A 24,279-nucleotide genomic window follows, 5' to 3' on the forward strand; every position below is an offset into this window, starting at 1 on the left:
TTCCTTGCATAGCTTACCATACATACAGAGAAGCCGAACATTTACAGGTTCCTCTTGAGAAAAATTATGTACCAGGTATGTAAATGCATTTAAAACGTTTTTAAAAAAGGTAAAGAGAAAGACCTAGAACAGGGTTGTCCAACTTTTTTTTCTAATGGGCCAAATTAGAAATTTACGTATATTCAGCGAGTCATAAAGGTATCTTATATAAATATATTCTTTTAAAAAGTGAATAACAAATTTTAATAACAAATATATATATATATAATTACAAAAAATACTGTATTATTTATTGACAGTAAAAAAATAAATTATACTCATACAAAATAAAAATAAATTCAATGCAATTTTTGACATTGCTTTCCTTTTATAATATTGTTAATATCTGCTTTTATTGTGTGTCGAAACCGTGTCTTCTTTTTTTTGTTTGGTTCAATGTCACGACTGGATGAATTCATAGATATTTGTCAATTTTCATCATCAATTTTTTATTTCAGAACTTTATTTGTCGTGACACGTTTTGGCTTTAGCCCCTCTTCGGTCGGCTACGCAATAAAATATAAATATAAATTTATTATATTATATAATATTCTATTATAACAATTAAAGACATACCATTATATCCTGGAATAATATATATATGACAATCGTAAATACCATTACATCTCGGAATAACATATATACAACAACCGAGATACATCTAGTTCACTGTTGAATACAATCAATTATTAAAATTTGGCAATTAAAACCATGTTGTAAGATAAGAAAATTAAACGACTAAGTAAAAGATTTGAATATCCGGGATTTAAAGAAGTCAAGAAGTGGAAGGATAACGTAGTACTAAACCAAACCGATGTAGAGATTCTAAGAACTATGCTAAAAACACTACAAAATGGATTGGACTTTAACGGCCCGAATCAATGGGATATGCTAGACATCATATCACATCTAGATTATATATGTAGTAATGTAACCCTACCAGAAGATAATGACGACGTAAAAATAAAAATTAGTAATAAATTAAAAAATTATGTAAAAAACGATAAAAGAAAGAAAAAAGTTACCGAAAAATTGTATGTTAAATAAAATAAAGAGATAAAATAGAAAAATTAAAAACCTTCTTTAAAGCTAAAGATAGAGATTATAAAAGCAGATAAATCAAAACAGATTATTATTATAGTACAACAAGAGTGGATTCAAACAAAAAAATTAGAAATAGTTAATAAAGAGGTTAAAGAGGAACAAGTACGACCCATTGTCAACTTCAAAAATTCTATTTTAAATAACTTAGAAAAATACTTAAACATTACAAAAGTATAAAAATTCAGAATATGTGATTAAAAATGCCAATGAACTTATACAAGAAATGAAAAATATAAAAATAAATAACAATTACAAACTGGCAAGCTTGGATATAATAAATATATACCCTTCAATAAAATGGAATTTAATAGAAAAGAACACTAAAAGAAATTAAAATGAAAGAAGAAGAAATAGATTTAATAGAATTCGCTTATAGGAGTAATTATTTTACCGTTAATAATAAGTTTTATATACAACAAACACAGGTATAAGTATGGGATCAGTCATAGGTCCCAAACTAGCAGAACTTGTTATGATATATATGGATCAAGCAATTAATAAAATTACAGGTATAAAGTTTTATAAACGATATGTGAATGATATAATTAACTTATATGACCAAAAAATTATAAAAGTAGAAGAAATATAAGAAGATATAAATAAATTAAATGATGATATTAAAGTAGGAAAGGAGACAAACACAGAAATTAATTACCATGACATAAAGATAACCAGAACTGAAAAGAATATCAAATTCAAACCATATACAAAACTATGTGAGATAAGAAAAGTAATAAATTACAATTCAAACACTCCTAAATACATAAAGGAAAATATATTCAGTATGGAGTGTAAAAAAAATCCTAAAAGATGTCTGGTGTAATAATAAGATATAATCTACCTGCAAAAACACCTCAACGTAAGGACAGTTTTATTTGTAAAAAATCCTTTTATAACATGGTTTTAATTACCAAATTTTAGTAATTAATTGTATTCAACAGTGAACTAGATGTACAGTATTTCAGTTGTATATATGTTATTCTGACATTGAACCAAACAAAAAAAAAATCTGCTTTTATGATCTAATTCTAAGAATGTTAGTTGAATGGGAATCACTCAACCTATTTCTTTTAGCAGTTTTCATGTTTTTCATGCACGTACACAAAAAGAATTGTTCTCAACAGTATGTACTACCCCACACACATAACATTTTTGTAGATGAAACAATTTTCTAGCATCAATTACATCATTACAACATCAAAAGTGAAACGAGAATAATTTTTACAACATACTTTACCAAAATAAATGAAAATGTACATAAAAAATTTAGGGTGCAGTGAGCCACGAGATGGACATCCCTAGCCTAAACAATCGAGGAAAGAAGGAATCTAGAGAACGAGAGAGATATAGAAGAGTGGAGGGAATCATCCAGAGAGTAAAGATGAGGAAAAGATTGATGTAAGAAGCTAGAGAAGGAGAGTTGAATGGAATGGGAGGAGATAGAGGAAAGGAGTGGTCTAGAAAATGAGAGAGATGGAGGGAAGGATTGATGGAGATTGGGAGATGGAGAGGAGAACCAATCTAGGAAATGAGAGAGAGCGTGTGTAGAATAGATTGGAAGAAGGAGGGAAGAAGTGCACCATAGAGCAAGAGGAAAAGAACTGGACTAGAAGATGTAAGAGGTCAAACGACAGAAGGATTGAGTAAGAGCATCCATTAATTACTTATACAATTTAAGGGAGGAGGGGATCGAGGAAATGTCTACGTAGACATTTTTAGTGGTGGTATTGGCATACGAATTATTTCTTATAAGCCTACTTACTAGTTGTGAGTAATATTTACAGAATTTTTAAGTCATTTTAGGGGGTCCATTCAACATTAACTAAAAGGGAAGAGCTTTGACAAAAGTACTGTATGTCATTGTATTCAGTAGGGAAAGAGGAGGTCAAAGTGACTTAAAATTGGACAATGGATGGACAGAAGGTAGATAGCTTCCAGCATCCTGCTGTCAAATACTCTATGATGATGATGATTAAATATTTTAAAATTATGTTTAATTCTGAACTTAATGAATATAAATCTTAATTTCGAGTACTTATATAATTTTACTCGTTATTAGCATTTACAATTTGTTATAAAACCCATCCCTGCCCTGAAAATCAAGCTTTTTGCCATTTTCGAATATTCGGTTACTATTCGGTATTCGGCCAATTTTTCGCTATTCGGCCGAATACCAAATATTTAATCACTATTCGGCCGAATACCGAATACGTAAAAACAGGAGTAATAAATAACAAAAACACAGTAAATTAATCATTTTGGTATTTAGATTTAATGTTATCGGGTTAGTGTTTGTTTATATTTATTTATAACATGCACAAAATAAAAAACAAAATAATANAAACATAAAAAAACTTGAACAGTATTTGACCAAAATGGTTGATATATAATTCAATAAAAATATTTATTTATAATAAAAATATTGTTTTTTCCACAGGAAAGAAATTAACTTACTTTCCAAACAACCCAATATTATGAGATAATTGTATCCTTTTAAAATACAGTAAAACCTCAATTTAACAAACAAAATTCCCAGTCCATATGTCATATGTGAAAATTAACAGGGTGTTAATTTTAAAATGATTTTTATATGTAATTCAATTAATAGTATTTTTTTTTCAAATCCAAGACTCACTGCTCCTAAGTTCATGCCACTTGATATACCTTCATCTGAATGCAAATAAATAGGAAATTCTTTTTTGTGTTTTTGTCAAATTTAAATTTTTTCTTTTCATGAACATTATCTGTTTAGTTAAATAAAATAAAGTGTATTTTCCATAAAATGTTTGTTTCTTTGCTTTGATTTAGATCATATTCTGTATTTGTTTATTGCATTCTCAGGAACTATGGTGAGTACATAAGTAATAATACATATAGAAAACTTTTCTGTGAAATTAAACTTCTCATATATGCTTAATTTTAATTACACAAATGTATCTACATAAGTAAAAACATAAACTAACTAATTTTCAATTTTTTAATGCATGTGTTTAGAAAACCTACTTTATTATAGCCTATAACAGAATTTCAGCTTTAATGAACACCCCTTGCCTGAATTAGTCTGTTAACTTGAAGTTTTACTGTAACAGTAATAAAAATTATTTGTAAATTATTTTTGAATTTGTAGAATATTTTAATCTAGAAAATATAAGAGCAATTCCTACTTCACAAACTACAAAAAATACACAGATTTTATCAGAAAAATAAACAATTACTTACATTTGTATTTTGGTAGCTCAATAGTTTGTAAAAAGATCATGCAGTTTATAGTTATAATATTTCTTTTTTTATATATTTATTTTTTTACTGTCTATGGTAAAATTAATATTGGGAAATTTATAGATACTTATTCAAATAAATATGTTTGGAAATCAGTCAAAAATGAATCATTTGCAAACTTTAGAAAATAATTTAGAAATAGATATAAATATATAAAAGATATAAATAAAATAATTTAGAAATAAATAAATAAAATCTTTAGATAATTTAGAAATAATTTATCTAGCAAGAAAATATTTATGCAACTTATTCATCTATTGAATGAAATTATTTTATCTTATATTTTTTTCTTTTTGTTAATAGTCCTGGTCTTGAATAATTGAATTAAAATTAGAAAAAAATAAAATTTGAAAAATTTATAGTAATTTGTCAAGTTATTTAGTTTTTTGTAATTATTTTTCTCTGAATGATTGATTAACATTTATTTAGTCTATATGTAAAATAGCATAGTATTCTTGTTTATTTAATTTGATTGACAGTCTAAGTTCAAAAATGATAAAGAACAAAATAATACATTTTTAAAATTTATTTTTCCTGTTCAGATAGTGAGTGAAATAATTTCAATTGTAGACATCAGATGGCGGTAAGAAGGCGGAATACGATTAAAAATCTCTTAGCGCCATCTGGTATTTATAATTGTCGTAAAATTAGAAAAAAATAATTATATTTACAGAAAAATTGCAATGCTAATTAAATAAATTATTTTAATTATTATTTATGTCTTTTTAAAAATATAGCTCTACTATGTTTATAATTTTCAGAGAGTTTTATTTATAAGTTCAAAAATGATAAAGAACAAAATAAACACTGTAAAATCTCTATTTGTTAAATTATATGGTTAATATTTGTCCCTATGCTATTAATGTGCATTGACTGTTCAGTATTCATATAGCACTTTTGAACTGCCAATTGATATTTACATCTTTATCTTTTTTAATGTTATATTTATTTTTATATGTCTACTCAGATAATCCTAGAATCCTTTGTTTGTAAATAGAATATGCTGTGTCTAATGTTTCTTCTGATAACAGAATATAATTTAGCACAAAAGATTAATTTTGTAATTTCTTCAGATAACATTGTATCTCATCAAATAAAAATTGAACATAAATATATGATTCTTCCTATATATTCACGAAAACACTGCTTTTCTGGAGTTTTCATCATTATCCTAGCACTTTCAGATTACTAGAAGATTGAAGGAATCTAAAGGCACTAAGTTCCTACAATATATAATTATAGATATATTGTAATACAGATATAGTAGATGTAATAAAGATGTGAACTTCAGAAAAGCAGTGTTTTGGGTTATATATACAGTAGAGCGTCGATTATCCAAAAGTCAATCATCCGAAACGTCAGTCATCCAAAAGAATTCCAGTTGGCAAATTTAAATTTTCGCCAGTGCTGTGGCGCTGCAATCTTTGGCTATGTCTTGGACTACTCAAATATTTTATGTTTTGATATTAAATTAACTTCTGAAGTATAATTTTTTATTGTTTTTATATTTTGCAATATATTTATTTTGTTTGTACAAAATAAAAAATTAATTTTTAACAATACAATAGTCTTCGTTAGGCTTAACATTGACGAAAATTCAACGCGAAGCGAGCAACAGAGAAAAATGTCAAGATGGGATAAATTAATATATTTTTTCGTGCATAATCGGTTATCCGAAACATCAATCTTCCGAACAACCCTGGTCCCCAATTGATTCGGATAATCGACGCTCTACTGTATTTTAATTTGATTTGATTTGATTTTGGGTCGATTTTCTTGAATTTAACTTGTACCATAATTTCATGTGTATTACTTATGGGTTATCTATGTTTAAAAGGTAATTTGAAAGATGCTGCAGGTTATATGTTGATTTTAAATTCCAATTACAAGTTAAAGTTGATTCACACTGTAATTATTTTCTGTTTAATTTTTCCGAGTTTACTTTATTATTATTACTGGACAAAGGAAATTAGTCATAAAATAAAAATGATAAATTGTATTTATTTTTACACTTAATTTATATAGTTGGGACAGTTTGTAAACACATTCAGTCAAATTATGGGGATGGACAATGTGTACAGGAATACAAATATGTACAAATTGTGTAAACAAATGTTAATTTCTCAGTGGACAATTCCACAGTTAATGTTAAGTACCACACAGACATATGATGTGTCTTCAAATGTGTGTTAACAAAGATAATTCACAAGCATGTGCTTGTGGTTATATACCACAGTACTAAGCTAAACTAAGTGTGCATTAGCAAAGATAATATTTTTGCTAATGCACACTTAGATTGAAAGTTATTTAATATTTTAAATTTTATACAAATGTTAGTTTAATTAATATAAAATGGATTTCTACATTAGAGTTCAAAATATAAAACAAAAACATATCTTTTGTTTGGTTTTGTTAATTATTATTTTGAGTTATATTTAACAAAACTATTAAATTCAATTTAAAAATTATTGTAATTATTAGTTAATGTTTGTATGAGAGAGCAGACTAACTGTCTACCTTTGGAAAAAATTATTTTATATTAATTATTAATAGTTAACAAAACTATAGTTCAAATAATCCAGAAATTAATATAATTATTACAGAATATTTGGGCTTGGTTGTTTATTTATGTCTACAATGATTTGTAAACAGAAATAAAAGAGAAAAAGCAATATTTTTATGCTTGTAATTGCAACTTCTAGGTGTATTAAATTTTGATTGTGCAACTTCTAAACTGCATACCAGTAATTATCTTGCTTTCAACAACCAGCCTGGCAGCATGGGATATATGATAGGGCAGGTTATACAAAGGTTCATTCTTGCAATTTTCTGTGGTGTATGTGGACAGAGGTATGTTGGTAAATTTTTAACAACTGTCTTGCTTCAGGGAACAGGGAGAGAATGGGAGGAGAAAGGATAAATAGATGTAGAATTTCCATAAATCCTTTTTTAAAGTATTTATATGTTAAAAGTGTTTTGAAATTCTTTTTAAAACAAAATTTTATAACAACAAAAAAATCAACTTGTATCAGAATTTTAAAGACAGTATATTGAACATTTGTTATGTCACTCATAAATGTTTTTTACTTTTGTATTGCTTTCCACCCTAATAAAGCACAAATTGTCCCCTAGTGACAAATTTTTGAAAAAAATGTTTTTCTTCAAGCAAAATTCCATTGCTTCACAGGTATTCATGCAAAATGTCAAGTCATTCTGACCCAACAACATATAATTACTAGACCCCAAATCAGATAAAAGTTAACGTAGAAACTAGCACCACCATCTGAAGCCAAAGAAAGTAGATGCTGCCATGACAGTCTAACGAAAAAAGTGAATATGCTGTAGACAGATTGTTGTGTGCTGACGATAGCTACTTATGCCACCTGAAGCAGACCTCAGTGGAGGTCAAAAGCATTTGTGGAGTTTATTGCAGACATAACACTTGTAAAAAAAGGTTTTGTGGATTGTTATTATGCCATAATTGCTATTTATTAATTAGACTTAAGTGTGTGGGAATTGTCACAGGAATATAACAGAAATCCTACTGAGTTGCTGTGCAGTTATTGTACAGAAAGGTATAAAAGAAGGATCCAGTANAATACAAAACCACTTGAATATGTAAATCATTTCAAATCGGCGCAATTAATTAATTAAACACCGCGACGTCGTGGCGCGTCGCTTCGCGTACCCAACAATCAAAAACTTATATAAAACACGCCAAGACGATTTCTACTCCTCCCTTCTAGCGCACGACGGAAAAAAATCTCATCGAATTACAATTACTCGACTTTGCCTGTGTGTCTGTCCGTCACGTTCTACGGTCTAAACCATATAACGTGACGGACAGACACACACATATACAGGCATTCGGACATTAATTTTAAACACTGGAATTGAAGAAATTTGAAAATCCTTTCAATGGTATAACCTTGAACGAGGTCCAAGAATTGACCATCACCTCATTGACCTTAACTTGAACCCAGTGTATTAATTTATATATAGCCTACATATATATATAAGAATGTACTTCAGCACGTATTATATGTCCCATCTGTCTCTTGTCATTTATATATATATATAATTTTCTATATTTTAAAGTGCATGTGACGAAATTCTCTGGTGAAATTCTAACTAAAATTGTAATACTGTATTTTGTGTTTATTTAATGATAAATGCTAAATTTAGCTTCGTTGGTATATGTTGAATGTTCAATTAAGAAAGAAATAATGATAATAAAATGGAGAACTTTTTATAAAACTCCTCCATTTTCTGTAGAGAAGTTTTTTTTAGGAAGAGAATTTCTTTAAAATGGATGGTTTAATGGTAGATTAAATGTTTTTAAAAAATTATAAAAATGGAGAATATTTTAAAAAATAAATCCTCCATTTAATAATCATTCACGTTAAATCTTTCGTTTACTTACAAAAAATCTTTACATTAAATTTTCCATTTATTTAAAAAATCCTCTTAAATAAATTCTTTATTTTTAGTAATTTTTTACGTTAAATCCTTCCTTCACTATACTTTCCACTTACTTAAAATCATTTCCATTAAATTCTCTAAGTAAGATCCTCCATTTTTAATTAATAATTCTTTATATCAAATCCTTTATTTATGTAGAAAATCCTCCAAATTAAATCCTTCATTTATGTAGAAAATCCTCCAAATTAAATTCTTCATTTTTTATTTAATAATCCTTCATTTATCCAGAAAATCCTCTAAGTAAAATTCTCCATTTTTAATTAATAATTCTTTATATTAAATCCTTTATTTATGTAGAAAATCCTCCAAATTAAATCCTTCATTTATGTAGAAAATCCTCCAAATTACATCCTTCATTTATGTAGAAAATCCTCCAAATTAAATTCTTCATTTTTTATTTAATAATCCTTCATTTATCCAGAAAATCCTCTAAGTAAAATTCTCCATTTTTAATTAATAATTCTTTATATTAAATCCTTTATTTATGTAGAAAATCCTCCAAATTAAATCCTTCATTTATGTAGAAAATCCTCCAAATTACATCCTTCATTTATGTAGAAAATCCTCCAAATTAAATTCTTCATTTTTTATTTAATAATCCTTCATTTATCCAGAAAATCCTCTAAGTAAAATTCTCCATTTTTAATTAATAATTCTTTATATTAAATCCTTTATTTATGTAGAAAATCCTCCAAATTAAATCCTTCATTTATGTAGAAAATCCTCCAAATTACATCCTTCATTTATGTAGAAAATCCTCCAAATTAAATTCTTCATTTTTTATTTAATAATCCTTCATTTATCCAGAAAATCCTCTAAGTAAAATTCTCCATTTTTAATTAATAATTCTTTATATTAAATCCTTTATTTATGTAGAAAATCCTCCAAATTAAATCCTTCATTTATGTAGAAAATCCTCCAAATTACATCCTTCATTTATGTAGAAAATCCTCCAAATTAAATTCTTCATTTTTTATTTAATAATCCTTCATTTATCCAGAAAATCCTCTAAGTAAAATTCTCCATTTTTAATTAATAATTCTTTATATTAAATCCTTTATTTATGTAGAAAATCCTCCAAATTAAATCCTTCATTTATGTAGAAAATCCTCCAAATTACATCCTTCATTTATGTAGAAAATCCTCCAAATTAAATTCTTCATTTTTTATTTAATAATCCTTCATTTATCCAGAAAATCCTCTAAGTAAAATTCTCCATTTTTAATTAATAATCTTCCATATTAAATCCTTCATTTACTTACAAAATCATACATAAAATTTTCCACATTTAATTTAATAATCTTCACATCAAATCTACTATTTATTTAAAGAAAAATTCTATTTAATTTATATCCTCTATTTACTTACAAAAAAAAAATCTTGCATTAAATCCTCCATTTTTTTTTTTTAAATTTAATAAACCTTCACCTTAAACCCGCCATTTATTTTGTTTAAAAAAATCCTCCGCATTAATTTATTAAATTGATGCGGAGGATTTGCTACAAACAGATGATTTAATATAAAGGATAATTTAAACGGAGGATTTTAATATACTGTATTCAAAAGAATAAAATGTACAGAGTCTTCCGGTCTACGTCTAACTTGATTATAACAGAATAGAATATTGTTTCGTGGTGTTTTAATTACTTGTTTATTCGCCAGAAATCACATCAATTGATGTCCATTCCTATTATTATTTTTTTTTATTAATCATTATTCGTCGTTCCTTTATTCTTTCTTAACAAAAGATTTAAGGAAAAAATTCATTTAAATTATGAATTTTTATTTACGTTTATTAAATCATTTTCGAGGCCATTTCTTTGTCGTAAAATCGCATTCTCTTACAAAGAAAAATTCGATTTTAATTATTATTTTTTTTTTTTTCGTCTTTAATTTTCAGAACTGCAGGCCGATAGATTCCCTCTCGTCCGTTTGTCTGTTCGTTCGTCCTTAGTTAAATCTCGAGAAAAGCGTTAAGATGGATGAAAACCGAGAAAGGATACGGAAAGCTTAGGGACCAAAGACCTCGCTTAACTGGATAGAATTTCCGGCCTGGAACGGAAGTGACGTGATTTTATAAAATTATAGGATGATTAAAAATTGCGTCACAATAAATAATTGATTATAATTAAGCAAACTATGCAAACGAGCTTATCGTAATCAAGCAAAGAAATTTACATCATTTTGTTATGTTTATTTAATTAGTTTATTACAATAAAAATTTTTATATTTAATTAATGATATTTTCCCACAAAGTATTATCATCATTTCCTCCGGAAGAAGAGGCAAGAAAATATGTTTCTATATATATAAACATTACTTTTATTTTGAAGATGAAAAGAAAATGTTGAGATATTCTTAGAAATATTTTTCAATATTTTTAGTAAGAATTGTAAGAATATTTATTAAGTTTAAAATTTATATATATATATAATAATCCTTCCTTAATTACTATTCTTAATTTATTTACTGCAGAAATATAAACTATAAGTGTTAATCATGATGATGATGAGTTTATTTTCTCATATATATATATATAACAATTAATTACTCAAACAAAGCAATTAGTTTCTTAAACAAACGATAAACATTAAATATGATGATGATGATGATGATATTGTGATAGCGGTGATGTTGATTCATAATGATTACTGATTGGTGATGAGATGATTGCTGCTGCTGCTGCTGCTGCTTATGATGATGATACGAGTATTTGATTTAGATTTTTTAATTAATTGCTCAAAAAGGAACACAATTAGTGCTTTAAACAATTGGAAAATTTAAATCCATGATGATGATGATGATGATGATTTAATTATTTCGGAATAAGACACGACATAAGCACTCGTAATTCAAATATATCTGTGATAAATTAATCAAAATAAGAGTACAATAAGAGCTTAAAATGATTGAAAAGTTGTATAATAATGTTTAATTACGTTATATACTTTAAAAGAATGTTTTTGTCATAACAGGTTTATGACCTCACAAATAATTACAAATCTTTTGCAATAATTTATTTGCATTTTGTAATTGCAATTCTTTAATTATATTCATTTTCGTAATGTGTTTTTAACTGCATTTAATAAAAATAAATAAATAAATACAGTGAAACAGCCACCCGTGTAATGCGACCACCTTCACCTTAAAACCTCTCTAACACGGCCAGTTAGGCAGTGTTAGAGAGGTTCTGAACCGCGACCACCTTCGACTTACCTGTTCAGATATTCCTTATTGTATTGTAAGGCAAAATAATAGTTAAAAAGTGCAGTCAGGTAAACTACCAATTAAAAATTATCCTTATTTGTTGCTATTCTATTGTGAGAGACTCGAGTAAAGGTAAAGATAATTAGGAAGCCAGACTCATTATTCTTAAAATATAATTTTTTTTTTTATTCGTCTACAGATCTACAGGAGATAAAAATCCCTTCGAAAACGGAAGGTGGTGGTCGCCTTAGGGGTAGTTTTACTGTATTATTTTCTTTTCCTGTAAAAGCAAGCAATTAATTTCAATTATAAGTGCAAATTTTAACGTATTGTCCTTCACAGCTGCACGTTTTTAACTATTTTCTTAGTTCTTTTTTTGCTTTTCAGACAATTGTTTTTAAATTATTTGCAGACATTTTTACATTCCCGGCTGTTATAACAGAGAGAAAGTATGGCGATCAGGCAAAAAATTACCCGTCCACCCCCAGATTTTTATATTTTTACACTCAGGACACCTTGAAATGTCCAGAAATGCAAAAAAATTCGGGGGTATTTTCTGTGCGTGTGCGTGCAGAAGGCGCGATTTTTTCTTCACCCTCTTTGAAGCTTAATAACTCTTGTACTTTTTGTCGAAAATTGCTGAAATTTTGCGGGGAAGTTTTTGTATTAGAGGAATTGGTGCTATTAAATTTTGGTGATTAAAGGTCGAGGGAGTGGGAAGATAAAGGTGGTCGTGTCATATCTACAATAGGGTGTGATTTAATGACGATTTTACTCGTTATTCGTATTTAAATTTTTTTTTTTTTTTTATAAAACCCACCCCTTTCTTCAAAATTAAGCTTTTTGACATTTTATAATAGTTAAAAAATATAAAAAGTTTGTTTTTAAAAAAATATCGTAATAGATGGCGCTATCAAATGTTGCCGGGAAAGTTAAGCAACTCGTTGCTGGAATTTTTTTTTCTCTTGCATACGTATGATTTTAATTATTTCCTTTTCTTTTGCGACGAAATTTTTACTTTTTTTCCCTTTTCGCGACGAAAATTATTACTGTATTTCTCTCTTTGCAGCGGAAATTTTTACCCTATTTTACTTTTAGCAGTGGCATTTTTACCCTATTTTCCTTTNTAAATAATTTAACTTTCTTAAAAAGTTTGTTTTTAAAAAAATATCGTAATAGATGGCGCTATCAAATGTTGCCGGGAAAGTTAAGCAACTCGTTGCTGGAATTTTTTTTTCTCTTGCATACGTATGATTTTAATTATTTCCTTTTCTTTTGCGACGAAATTTTTACTTTTTTTCCCTTTTCGCGACGAAAATTATTACTGTATTTCTCTCTTTGCAGCGGAAATTTTTACCCTATTTTACTTTTAGCAGTGGCATTTTTACCCTATTTTCCTTTTAGCAGTGGCATTTTTTACCTTATTTCTCTTTTAGCAGTGGCATTTTTACCCTATTTTCCTTTTAGCAGTGGCATTTTTTACCTTATTTCTCTTTTAGCAGTGGCATTTTTACCCTATTTCCCTTTTTCTGAGGCAACTTTTAGACTATTTCCCTTTTTTTCAATTTTTACCCTATTTCCCTTTTTATGCGGCAACTTTTAGCCTATTTCCCTTTTTTTCAATGGCAATTTTCACCCTATTTGCCTTTTTGCAACGGCAATTTTTACCCTGTTTCCTTTTTTCTGCGGCAACTTTTACCCTATTTTTCTTTTGTCAACGGCAACTGTTACCCTATTTTTCTTTTGTCAACGGCAAGTTTTACCCTATTTTTCTTTTGTCAACGGCAACTTTTACCCTATTTTTCTTTTGTCAACGGCAACTTTTACCCTATTTTTCTTTTGTCAACGGCAACTGTTACACTATTTTTCTTTTGTCAACGGCAAATTTTACCCTATTCTCCTTTCTACAACAGGACTTTTTACATTTTCCTTTCCTTTTTACAAAATAATGATAATGATATTCATATTGGAATGCAATTTTCAAATTGCTGATCTATAGTTTCCCTCCGTTTTTGTGTCTGTCCATCCGTTCTTCCTTAATCTCGAGAAAGGAGTTACATAAAAGAAAATCGAGACCAGATATAGAAAGCTTAGGGACCGGAAGACCCGATTAAATACAGTAGAACTTTCGGCTGGACCCGAAGCCACGTGATTTTTTTAAAATTAAAATATGATTAAAAATTGCAACCCTACATAAGAAATGTGTAAGTTGCAGCAAAATTAAGACAAAATATATTCCGAATAATCAACAAACTTGGAATATTTTATTTCAATTAAATTAAATTTATAAATTTTAAAAATATTCAAACATGGCGTTACATAAATTCTAATCATTATTTTCTCCTTATCATTATTATTATATATATATATATATTTTTACTCAACACAATTTATGATTATATAAAATACAGGAAGTGATTGTTATCACCAAACAAGCATTAATTACCCTACAGAGAATTGTTATACAAAGAATTGATTTTTTTTTCTTTAGTCTATGCTATTTTAGGCCCTTAAATGCCTCCATTTTTTACTTGTTTCTTTTTTTTCTTTAATGCAAATTAAGATAAAATTATAGTCGACCCCCCTATAACACCGTTGATTTTTCCGTTTTATATGAATTCCATGTTGTACGAGTCACTTAGATTTTACAAATACGTGAGCCGTTCACAGCCCGGCATACGTATTTGTAAAATCTAAGTGACTCGTATAACATGGAATTCATATAAAACGGAAAAATCAATAGTGTTATATAGGGGTCGACTGTACTTCATTAAAGTACCTATCAGCATGCCATTTTCTAATGGGGAAATTATGTCACCGATAGGCATAAGTAAATCGAATTTTTCCCCGAGGCCTTGTGCTTTATGAGGCCTAAAAACTTATTAACTAGAATACAATATCGTATGTTGCTGCCTTATGTTATATAAATCTATATAAGAGGAGCCTCGCGTATCTACGCTTGTTAAGGCCTCCTACAACATGAAACCTGATCTAGTAGGCCCTACTACTTAGTATAATAATGAATAGTATCGTATCTACCTATGGCTACTTCCCTTCTTTAGAGTTGAGAGGGGTTTCGCCTATGTACTGTACGTTTGTTAGGGCCTTTCACAGTTTCAAACCGAGCTTGCTACTACTATAATAATGAAGATAGAATAGTGTTTAAGTGTTAATTACAATTAAAACTTGCTTATTTTCTGTAAATTTAAGCAAATAACCAAGTACAGGTAAATTCAGCAGCAGCAGCAACGTCGAGTCTCGGCGTTGCTGCTGCTGCTGAATTTACTCCTTAATATTAGTGTAAGAAAACTTGTTTTCAGCTGCAAACCATAATAAAAATAGGGTTAAATAAGTTAAAAAAATCTACTTTAAAGTGTTTTTTAATATTTTCTTTTACTACTAATTTGTGTTCTTTTTTTTTTCTCAGCTCTACTTTAATCGTATCTTACACAGTTTTCAACCTTTCTGGTTCATGAAATGGACCCCTGTGAAGTAAATAACCTGAATAAATGTTATTAATTTAATATTTAGGTTAAGTTTTATGTTACGATATTATCAGAGAAGGATATTTTTACCATTTAAATATTAAATTATCCCCTTTTTATTTTTAACTATTAATCGTTTAACACACGAAAACACGTGGTGCTTGTTGCTATACAGAACGATGGGAGTGTTAACTGATAATTACGTGGTTTAAATTTTTAATTGTTACGTATTAAAACTGCTGTGTTTTCTAATAATAGTCCAGTGTATAAAATATATAATTGCAGGTGTTTTTACTGAATGTCTGCAGTATGTCTTTAGCCTGCACACTGTATTTGTATAGTGTTGTATAGAGGGGAATTTAGTTGTACTGTAGGGATTAATTAATGCATTATTGCTGGCATAAAACATTATTAAATTTTATGTTATTCCATTGTGTAATTAAACTACAAAGTTCATTCGCCGTTGAAATGACAGCAAATGATAACCCCTTAATGATATATAAATAATTGATGTACTTTGTCACGTATTTAAATACATTTTTAAGCGTTACAAAAATTTAATTATATTCGCGAGAAAAATCTCATTGAAATCCTTTAAAAATAATTAGCCATTTAAAACTGAATTTGTCTCACGTTTTCGTCGAGTATTGCGGAATTATTTATTTAGAAATGAATGCTTTCTCACACCCTCGTGAATTAATTTCTAGTAAATATTTATTATTCGGTGAGAATTTTGACAGTGTTTTTTTTCTTGTTTTGGGCATCCTTGTACTTTGAACATTTAGATTTTCAGTTTATATTTTGGCTTAATCGATTACTGTACAAGGGACTTCGTGCGATAAGGATGTCGAGTGAGTGATTGATATGCAATTGATACGAACCCAGGACAGGATTTACGCATAAGTTAAGCAAGCTAAACAGCTTAGGACCTCGAGTTAAGAGGCCTCACGCTTTCAGATTACTTTATAATTGACTCTTCCCAATTACTAAGTTATTATCGTCTGAAAGAAGGGCCTCTTATTTGTTATACGCCCTAAACCTCCATTGTAGGAACCTATAAATTCTTACATTTTGTTAATTTAATTATATTTATATTCAAGAAAAATCGGTGATAAATTGATCTTTGTCTTGTAAATCTTCGACTATTCTCAACATGCCGCAATTCTTTGGCACATTTTAACGATTTAAGGCGTTTAATTATTTAAAAATTCGAATAAATGTATAAAATTTCATATTTAAACCATTTAAAAAAACCAAAATGACCAAAATTTTGAAGATTTTTATGTATTTTTGTGAAAAATTTCCGAGTTTTCTGAACGTCCTCAATGGGCGCATCTTCCATTCAACGGAGGCTTTTAGCGGTAATTGACCGAAATCGGCAATTAACGGTAAAATAAATGGATCGTTTAATGTGAAATTATTCAAAATGTTAAAATAACAAGACTTTAATCTTTAAAATCTCAGAAAATTCAAACAATATTCACGCTAACGGAAGTAAACGATACTGCAATATCGCGTTACCACTTTCCTACTTTGTAGAAATTGTTACAGCTTTAGGATATTAAATTCAGTTTTTTTTTAATATTTTACTGATTGATTTCACTTTTTAACAAGCTTTTCGCATGATTATTTACATAAAAATCAACGTGTAGAAGAGTACATTGCTGTTACTCACGCGATACAGTGTAGAAAATAAGTAGGCTATAGATCGACATACGGTATATTTATATACAAGCCATTATTACATAAACAAAACGATATACTTTCACTATAATCGGCAGTTAAATTCACGTAAATTACAACTTAAATTACTAAAAATTTTGCTGATTGTTAACCAGAAAGTAATGGAACTTCACGTTGATACTTGGACATGGTCTAATTTCTTTATTTTAATTAAAGATTTCGCGTGTTGTTGTTAGTAAAAATACATTAATTTGGTATATTATTCTCACAAATATTCGTAATTAATTAAACGCTATGATAATTTATGTTAAATATTTAAATATTTCTATGTTTTAGCCAATTATAAGATGCCTATATCACACACTAACTTATATATAGGGCCTACGCTTATGTTCATGTATAACAAGCTCATGAATTATATAGACCCTGCCAATTCGTACGTTTTTCACGAATAAAGAAATGTATATGTATATATTCTTCGAAATTACATTTCATTACAAGGAAAATTACATCGAAATTACAAGGAAATACGTGGTTTTAGATACGGTTGATGATGATTAGTTCTTGTTTCTTAAGCTTCTCTTGCACGAATTACATAGAAAATTTAACCACAAAGATTAATTATTTGACAATTAGCTGATAAAATTGAAGAAGTTAAAGCTTTTTTTCAATCAGAATAGCATTAAATCTTCTTCATTGCTCCTTTCAGAACAGCATTAGAGCAACACTAGACCTTCCTCAAGAGACCATTTTTCTCTCTCTTTCTCTAAGAAACTTTAATTTTTCTGTGAAATTTAATATACGGTCGGTATTTTCTACACTTTAACATCTTTTAGAATACACGACAGTTTTTCGAGATGAAGTTACTAGTTAGTGTCAAGTAGAACGTATCTTCAAGGTTATTTATGACGAAATCCGGTTATATCAATAATAATTCATTTATAAAATGATTCAGAAAGTTTCTCCACCCCGAAAAAGAATGCGATTTAATTAATAAAAACTTTAATTAATTAATTAATTAGTTAAAAAGATTGTTATCATCCTCTATATTATTATTATGATTATTTAATTTACGTAACTCGTCGACCTTGTGTTATCAAAGTTAAACTTAGTAAAATAAATAATCTTTATTGATTTAAGTTGATAAATTTATGGGATTATATTATTAAACAGAAATAAAATTTAATTTTATGACGTTTTAAAAGTCGAAAATTGTGTACAGTCGACCCCCCCCCTATAACACTGTTGATAATTCTGTTTTATATGAATTCCATGTTATACGAGTCACTTAGATTTTACAAATACGTGAGTCGTTCACAGCCCGGCACATGTATTTGTAAAATCTAAGTGACTCGTACAACATGGAATTCATATAAAACGGAATAATCAACAGTGTTATAGGGGGTCGACTGTATTTTACGCTCCATAACTGAGTGTGATATACGAACTTATTCGTAACTTCTGGGTATAGATGTGAAGTGTTTAAGCTCTGTTTCTGTTGAGAATATGTCTTATCAGTCTCATCTCTATCATCTCCACACTCCTGAGAGTGTTACTGTACATTATTTACAATATTTACATATTAATTTCTCTTAATAATTAATGTATACAGTTTCTAGAAGATGTATAGGAGTGGTTTTAAGCTCTGTTTCTGTCGAGTCTTCTCAGTTTCATCCTTGTTTTCTCTACACTACTGAGATTTTTACTGTATTATTTATAGCATTACTCCTATAATAATTGTTCTAAACTTCACGTATAGAAGTGTATATGTGGTGTTTTAAGCTCTGCTCCTACTGAAAAAATGTTATCATCATTTTCATCTCTGTTATCTTTATACTCTTAAGGCTTATTTATAGTATTTTTATTCTTAAGTGTCGTACGATCGCCATAGAAACTATATAATGTACAATATATAAGGATGCCCCTTATCTTTCATATGATAAGTTTATAATACGTTTTATCTTAGTGATGGAATTGAAAAGATGTAGGCACATATTTTAATGCTTTTACACGTGCTTGAGTAGCCACGAAGTGAGTATTATCAGCATTTACTAAGCTCAGAATGCCTGACAAATGCTTGATAATGGCACAAAATGCTTTAAAATACTTAGAATAATGCTTAAAATTTTTGAACAAGGCACAGAATATCTGACAAATGCTTGGAATGTATACGTAAAGCTTAAAATACTCGGTGAATGATTACAATGCTTATTAAATGCTCATAAAACGTGATAATCGTTCACAATAATTGGAAATTGCTCAGCATAATTAATAAATATTCAAAATTATTGGCAATTATTCACAATAATTATTAATTATTTAATGCTCAAAAGGGTGGTGAGCGTATTGTAACGATTAACATAAAGCTTAGTACATACTCGAATCGAGATTCGGAGCACTTAAAAATTTCAGTAGATAAATCCCTAACATCCCTGCCAGTCCGAAAAATCCCTAAAATTTATTTTAAAAACGTGGAGGGAAGCAAGGGGAAAAAATAACTACAAATTCTTTAACAAAGGAAAATCACATCGAATTTTACACACGGAAATAACACACAAAGGATGTGTGTCCTGGACAAGAAAACACAACATTTGTTCAATAATAAACCATCGCTCCGTGTTTTCATTATGTCACAAAATCGGGTGTTGCTATAGTAACTGGTGCAGCTGCATCGCAAAATCGGGGTGAGTGAACTCAGAAAAGAGTATCTACACGCCAATTGATTAGTATTATTAAGAAAAAACCGTTATATAACTAAACCAATTTCCACTTATAATATATATCTGTCAAGTGTGTGTGTGTGTGTGTGTGTGTGTGTGTGTGTGTCTGTCTGTCTGTGTGCTGCAAAGTTCGACTGTGTACACACTGAGAACTACATTTATTAATCACTGAGTAAACGTTAGATTTATTTATAGTCCTATCGAAAAGTTTATTTTCCTTTATAGAAAATTTGTTTGTTAAAGTTTTAATAAAGGAAAAACAGTAAAAGGGAAACTCTTTTGTGTACATTTTCGTAATACATTTCCCTAATTGACGCACAATGTTTTCTTTGATTAAGGATTTTTATCCTTGTTAAACGTGTTTTTTTCTTGTTTTTTTAAATTGTTTTTAAGGCATCTGAGTGTACGAAAATTGAGTAAAATTAAATAAGTGACTCTGCATCGTTATTTGTTTTCCTCTGTATCTAGAACAGTTATATATAATACTGAGTAAACACAGCATTATCCTTTCTTCCGCACCTAGAATAGTCATACAATGATGGATAAACACAGCATCATCCTTTCTTCCGCACCTAGAACAGCCATCCAATGATGGGTAAACACAGCATCATCCTTTCTTCCGCACCTAGAATAGTCATACAGTAATGGGTAAACACAGCATCATCCTTTCTTTCTTAGAAAACAGCACACGATGATGCACAACAGAACGAGATTTGTTTATTATAAATGCGCACTTAGAAAAAATATACAAAAATAAAACATAATAACGTCATTCCGAGTGTCTTCTGCTGTTTCTCACGTGTCACGCGCCATTGTTTGTCTCCTGTGTTATTCCACGTGTCTTCTACACTCTTTCTGTGTTTTGCGTCACCATTACGTATTCAGAAAGGCACGCAAAAACAAAAAATAACGTACAGAGACAATACTAAATCTATTGTATAATACAATAATAATAATAATAATAATTTAAATCACTTTCCTTGTTAAACAACGCGACGGACTCAGAAAATAAATCACAGAATTATAATTTTTAAGTCAAATTAAAAAAAAAAAAAGAAACTAAATAAATTAAATGGAATCAAATTTTTGTATTAGTGTCATTTTTCTTTATGAAAGAACAATGAAATCATTTATATCGACTAATCATTTTTTATTCAATTGAACTGATGCTCAAATAAATGTGACCCTCAATCGGATAATTGATAAGGAAAATTGAATAAAATCTTTCTTGGTTATATATTATAACAATTCATAACCATTTAAGTTTATATTAAATGATAAAAAATGAATGAAGACCTTCTACTTTCATTTTTTCTCCTTCTAAATACAATTCTCTTCTGTGTTAACAGTCTCTTATGCAATTTACCATTATAAAAGATTTCTATGGGCATTTTTTTGTACATTTCTTTTATACTTTAAGGCAGATTTTTAACTCGGTATGGCTGTTTTTAATGAAGATTCTATAGCTTTCTAGCGTACTTTTCGTATACATACAAACATAAATCTCATCTACATGTATTAAAATTGAATAATTTATATATAAAATTCCATAAATTTAATATTTGCAGCTATAAAAAATAGTTACTTATTCCTTATCCTGTACAATTTGTACGAGTCTTTATCTAGATAGCTTCATTGTAGTGTATAAAGGAAGAGAAAACATTTATAACAGAGGTTACGGCTGTAAATAACGATAAGATATCTTTAAAATAATATTAAATATAAAGAAATTACAAGTGGATAATCTGTAGTATCTTTATATAGTGATAATTTCCATAATTTATACGGAATGCCATATTTTCTACGTGTTGTATTTACTTGTACTTAACTAGAATGGTTTATTTATTTATAATTATATATCTAGAGGTTTAAGTAGGTTGTTTTGAATAATTTAAAACAAAATGCCAGCTTGTAAACCACTAAAAAAATAAAAAAAAACCTCACCCACATTCTAAGAAGTGTGTTACATATGACACATTACCTTACATCTAAAGTGAAAGAATATATTTGTTTTTCTTACAAAGAAATTCAACCTCAACATCTGCAAATTTTATTGCTCAAGTAGCATATTTAAATTAAAAAAATAGTACAGCAATAGCTAACGACAGATGACATATACCGTGTATGTCCTTAACTAGCCCTCAATTACGTAACGTGGTACGGGCCTATAATATAATTAATTTAAAAATATCTAATTCATATAGATTTCATATTAATATACCAATCGAAAGCCACATTTATGAAGTATTTTGTATAATTATTTTATTTATATTCNTCGTATAACATGGAATTCATATAAAACGGAAAAATCAATAGTGTTATATAGGGGTCGACTGTACTTCATTAAAGTACCTATCAGCATGCCATTTTCTAATGGGGAAATTATGTCACCGATAGGCATAAGTAAATCGAATTTTTCCCCGAGGCCTTGTGCTTTATGAGGCCTAAAAACTTATTAACTAGAATACAATATCGTATGTTGCTGCCTTATGTTATATAAATCTATATAAGAGGAGCCTCGCGTATCTACGCTTGTTAAGGCCTCCTACAACATGAAACCTGATCTAGTAGGCCCTACTACTTAGTATAATAATGAATAGCATCGTATCTACCTATGGCTACTTCCCTTCTTTAGAGTTGAGAGGGGTTTCGCCTATGTACTGTACGTTTGTTAGGGCCTTTCACAGTTTCAAACCGAGCTTGCTACTACTATAATAATGAAGATAGAATAGTGTTTAAGTGTTAATTACAATTAAAACTTGCTTATTTTCTGTAAATTTAAGCAAATAACCAAGTACAGGTAAATTCAGCAGCAGCAGCAACGTCGAGTCTCGGCGTTGCTGCTGCTGCTGAATTTACTCCTTAATATTAGTGTAAGAAAACTTGTTTTCAGCTGCAAACCATAATAAAAATAGGGTTAAATAAGTTAAAAAAATCTACTTTAAAGTGTTTTTTAATATTTTCTTTTACTACTAATTTGTGTTCTTTTTTTTTTCTCAGCTCTACTTTAATCGTATCTTACACAGTTTTCAACCTTTCTGGTTCATGAAATGGACCCCTGTGAAGTAAATAACCTGAATAAATGTTATTAATTTAATATTTAGGTTAAGTTTTATGTTACGATATTATCAGAGAAGGATATTTTTACCATTTAAATATTAAATTATCCCCTTTTTATTTTTAACTATTAATCGTTTAACACACGAAAACACGTGGTGCTTGTTGCTATACAGAACGATGGGAGTGTTAACTGATAATTACGTGGTTTAAATTTTTAATTGTTACGTATTAAAACTGCTGTGTTTTCTAATAATAGTCCAGTGTATAAAATATATAATTGCAGGTGTTTTTACTGAATGTCTGCAGTATGTCTTTAGCCTGCACACTGTATTTGTATAGTGTTGTATAGAGGGGAATTTAGTTGTACTGTAGGGATTAATTAATGCATTATTGCTGGCATAAAACATTATTAAATTTTATGTTATTCCATTGTGTAATTAAACTACAAAGTTCATTCGCCGTTGAAATGACAGCAAATGATAACCCCTTAATGATATATAAATAATTGATGTACTTTGTCACGTATTTAAATACATTTTTAAGCACTACAAATTTAATTATATTCGCGAGTAAAAATCTCATTGAAATCCTTTAAAAATAATTAGCCATTTAAAACTGAATTTGTCTCACGTTTTCGTCGAGTGTTGCGGAATTATTTATTTAGAAATGAATGCTTTCTCACACCCTCGTGAATTAATTTCTAGTAAATATTTATTATTCGGTGAGAATTTTGACAGTGTTTTTTTTCTTGTTTTGGGCATCCTTGTACTTTGAACATTTAGATTTTCAGTTTATATTTTGGCTTAATCGATTACTGTACAAGGGACTTCGTGCGATAAGGATGTCGAGTGAGTGATTGATATGCAATTGATACGAACCCAGGACAGGATTTACGCATAAGTTAAGCAAGCTAAACAGCTTAGGACCTCGAGTTAAGAGGCCTCACGCTTTCAGATTACTTTATAATTGACTCTTCCCAATTACTAAGTTATTATCGTCTGAAAGAAGGGCCTCTTATTTGTTATACGCCCTAAACCTCCATTGTAGGAACCTATAAATTCTTACATTTTGTTAATTTAATTATATTTATATTCAAGAAAAATCGGTGATAAATTGATCTTTGTCTTGTAAATCTTCGACTATTCTCAACATGCCGCAATTCTTTGGCACATTTTAACGATTTAAGGCGTTTAATTATTTAAAAATTCGAATAAATGTAT

At 28.7% G+C, this 24,279-nt stretch overlaps 1 protein-coding gene across 2 annotated transcripts in view; it reads left to right on the forward strand.

The window, feature by feature from the left end:
* The window catches only part of LOC111627898, a 41,677-nt gene that overhangs the window by 6,100 nt on the left and 11,298 nt on the right, over positions 1 to 24,279 (forward strand). The window contains exon 6 of one of the 2 annotated variants that reach the window (XM_023371587.1): positions 13 to 75. In XM_023371587.1, the coding sequence (XP_023227355.1) occupies positions 13 to 75 (63 nt within the window). Of the gene's footprint in view, positions 1 to 12; positions 76 to 10,804; positions 11,184 to 24,279 lie in introns of those variants that run through there. The other variant, XM_023371592.1, reaches the window with a different exon arrangement.

Source organism: Centruroides sculpturatus, unplaced genomic scaffold (assembly GCF_000671375.1).
Source record: "Centruroides sculpturatus isolate CEXI.00-Female unplaced genomic scaffold, Cexi_2.0 scaffold1, whole genome shotgun sequence".
Lineage (NCBI taxonomy): Eukaryota > Metazoa > Arthropoda > Arachnida > Scorpiones > Buthidae > Centruroides > Centruroides sculpturatus.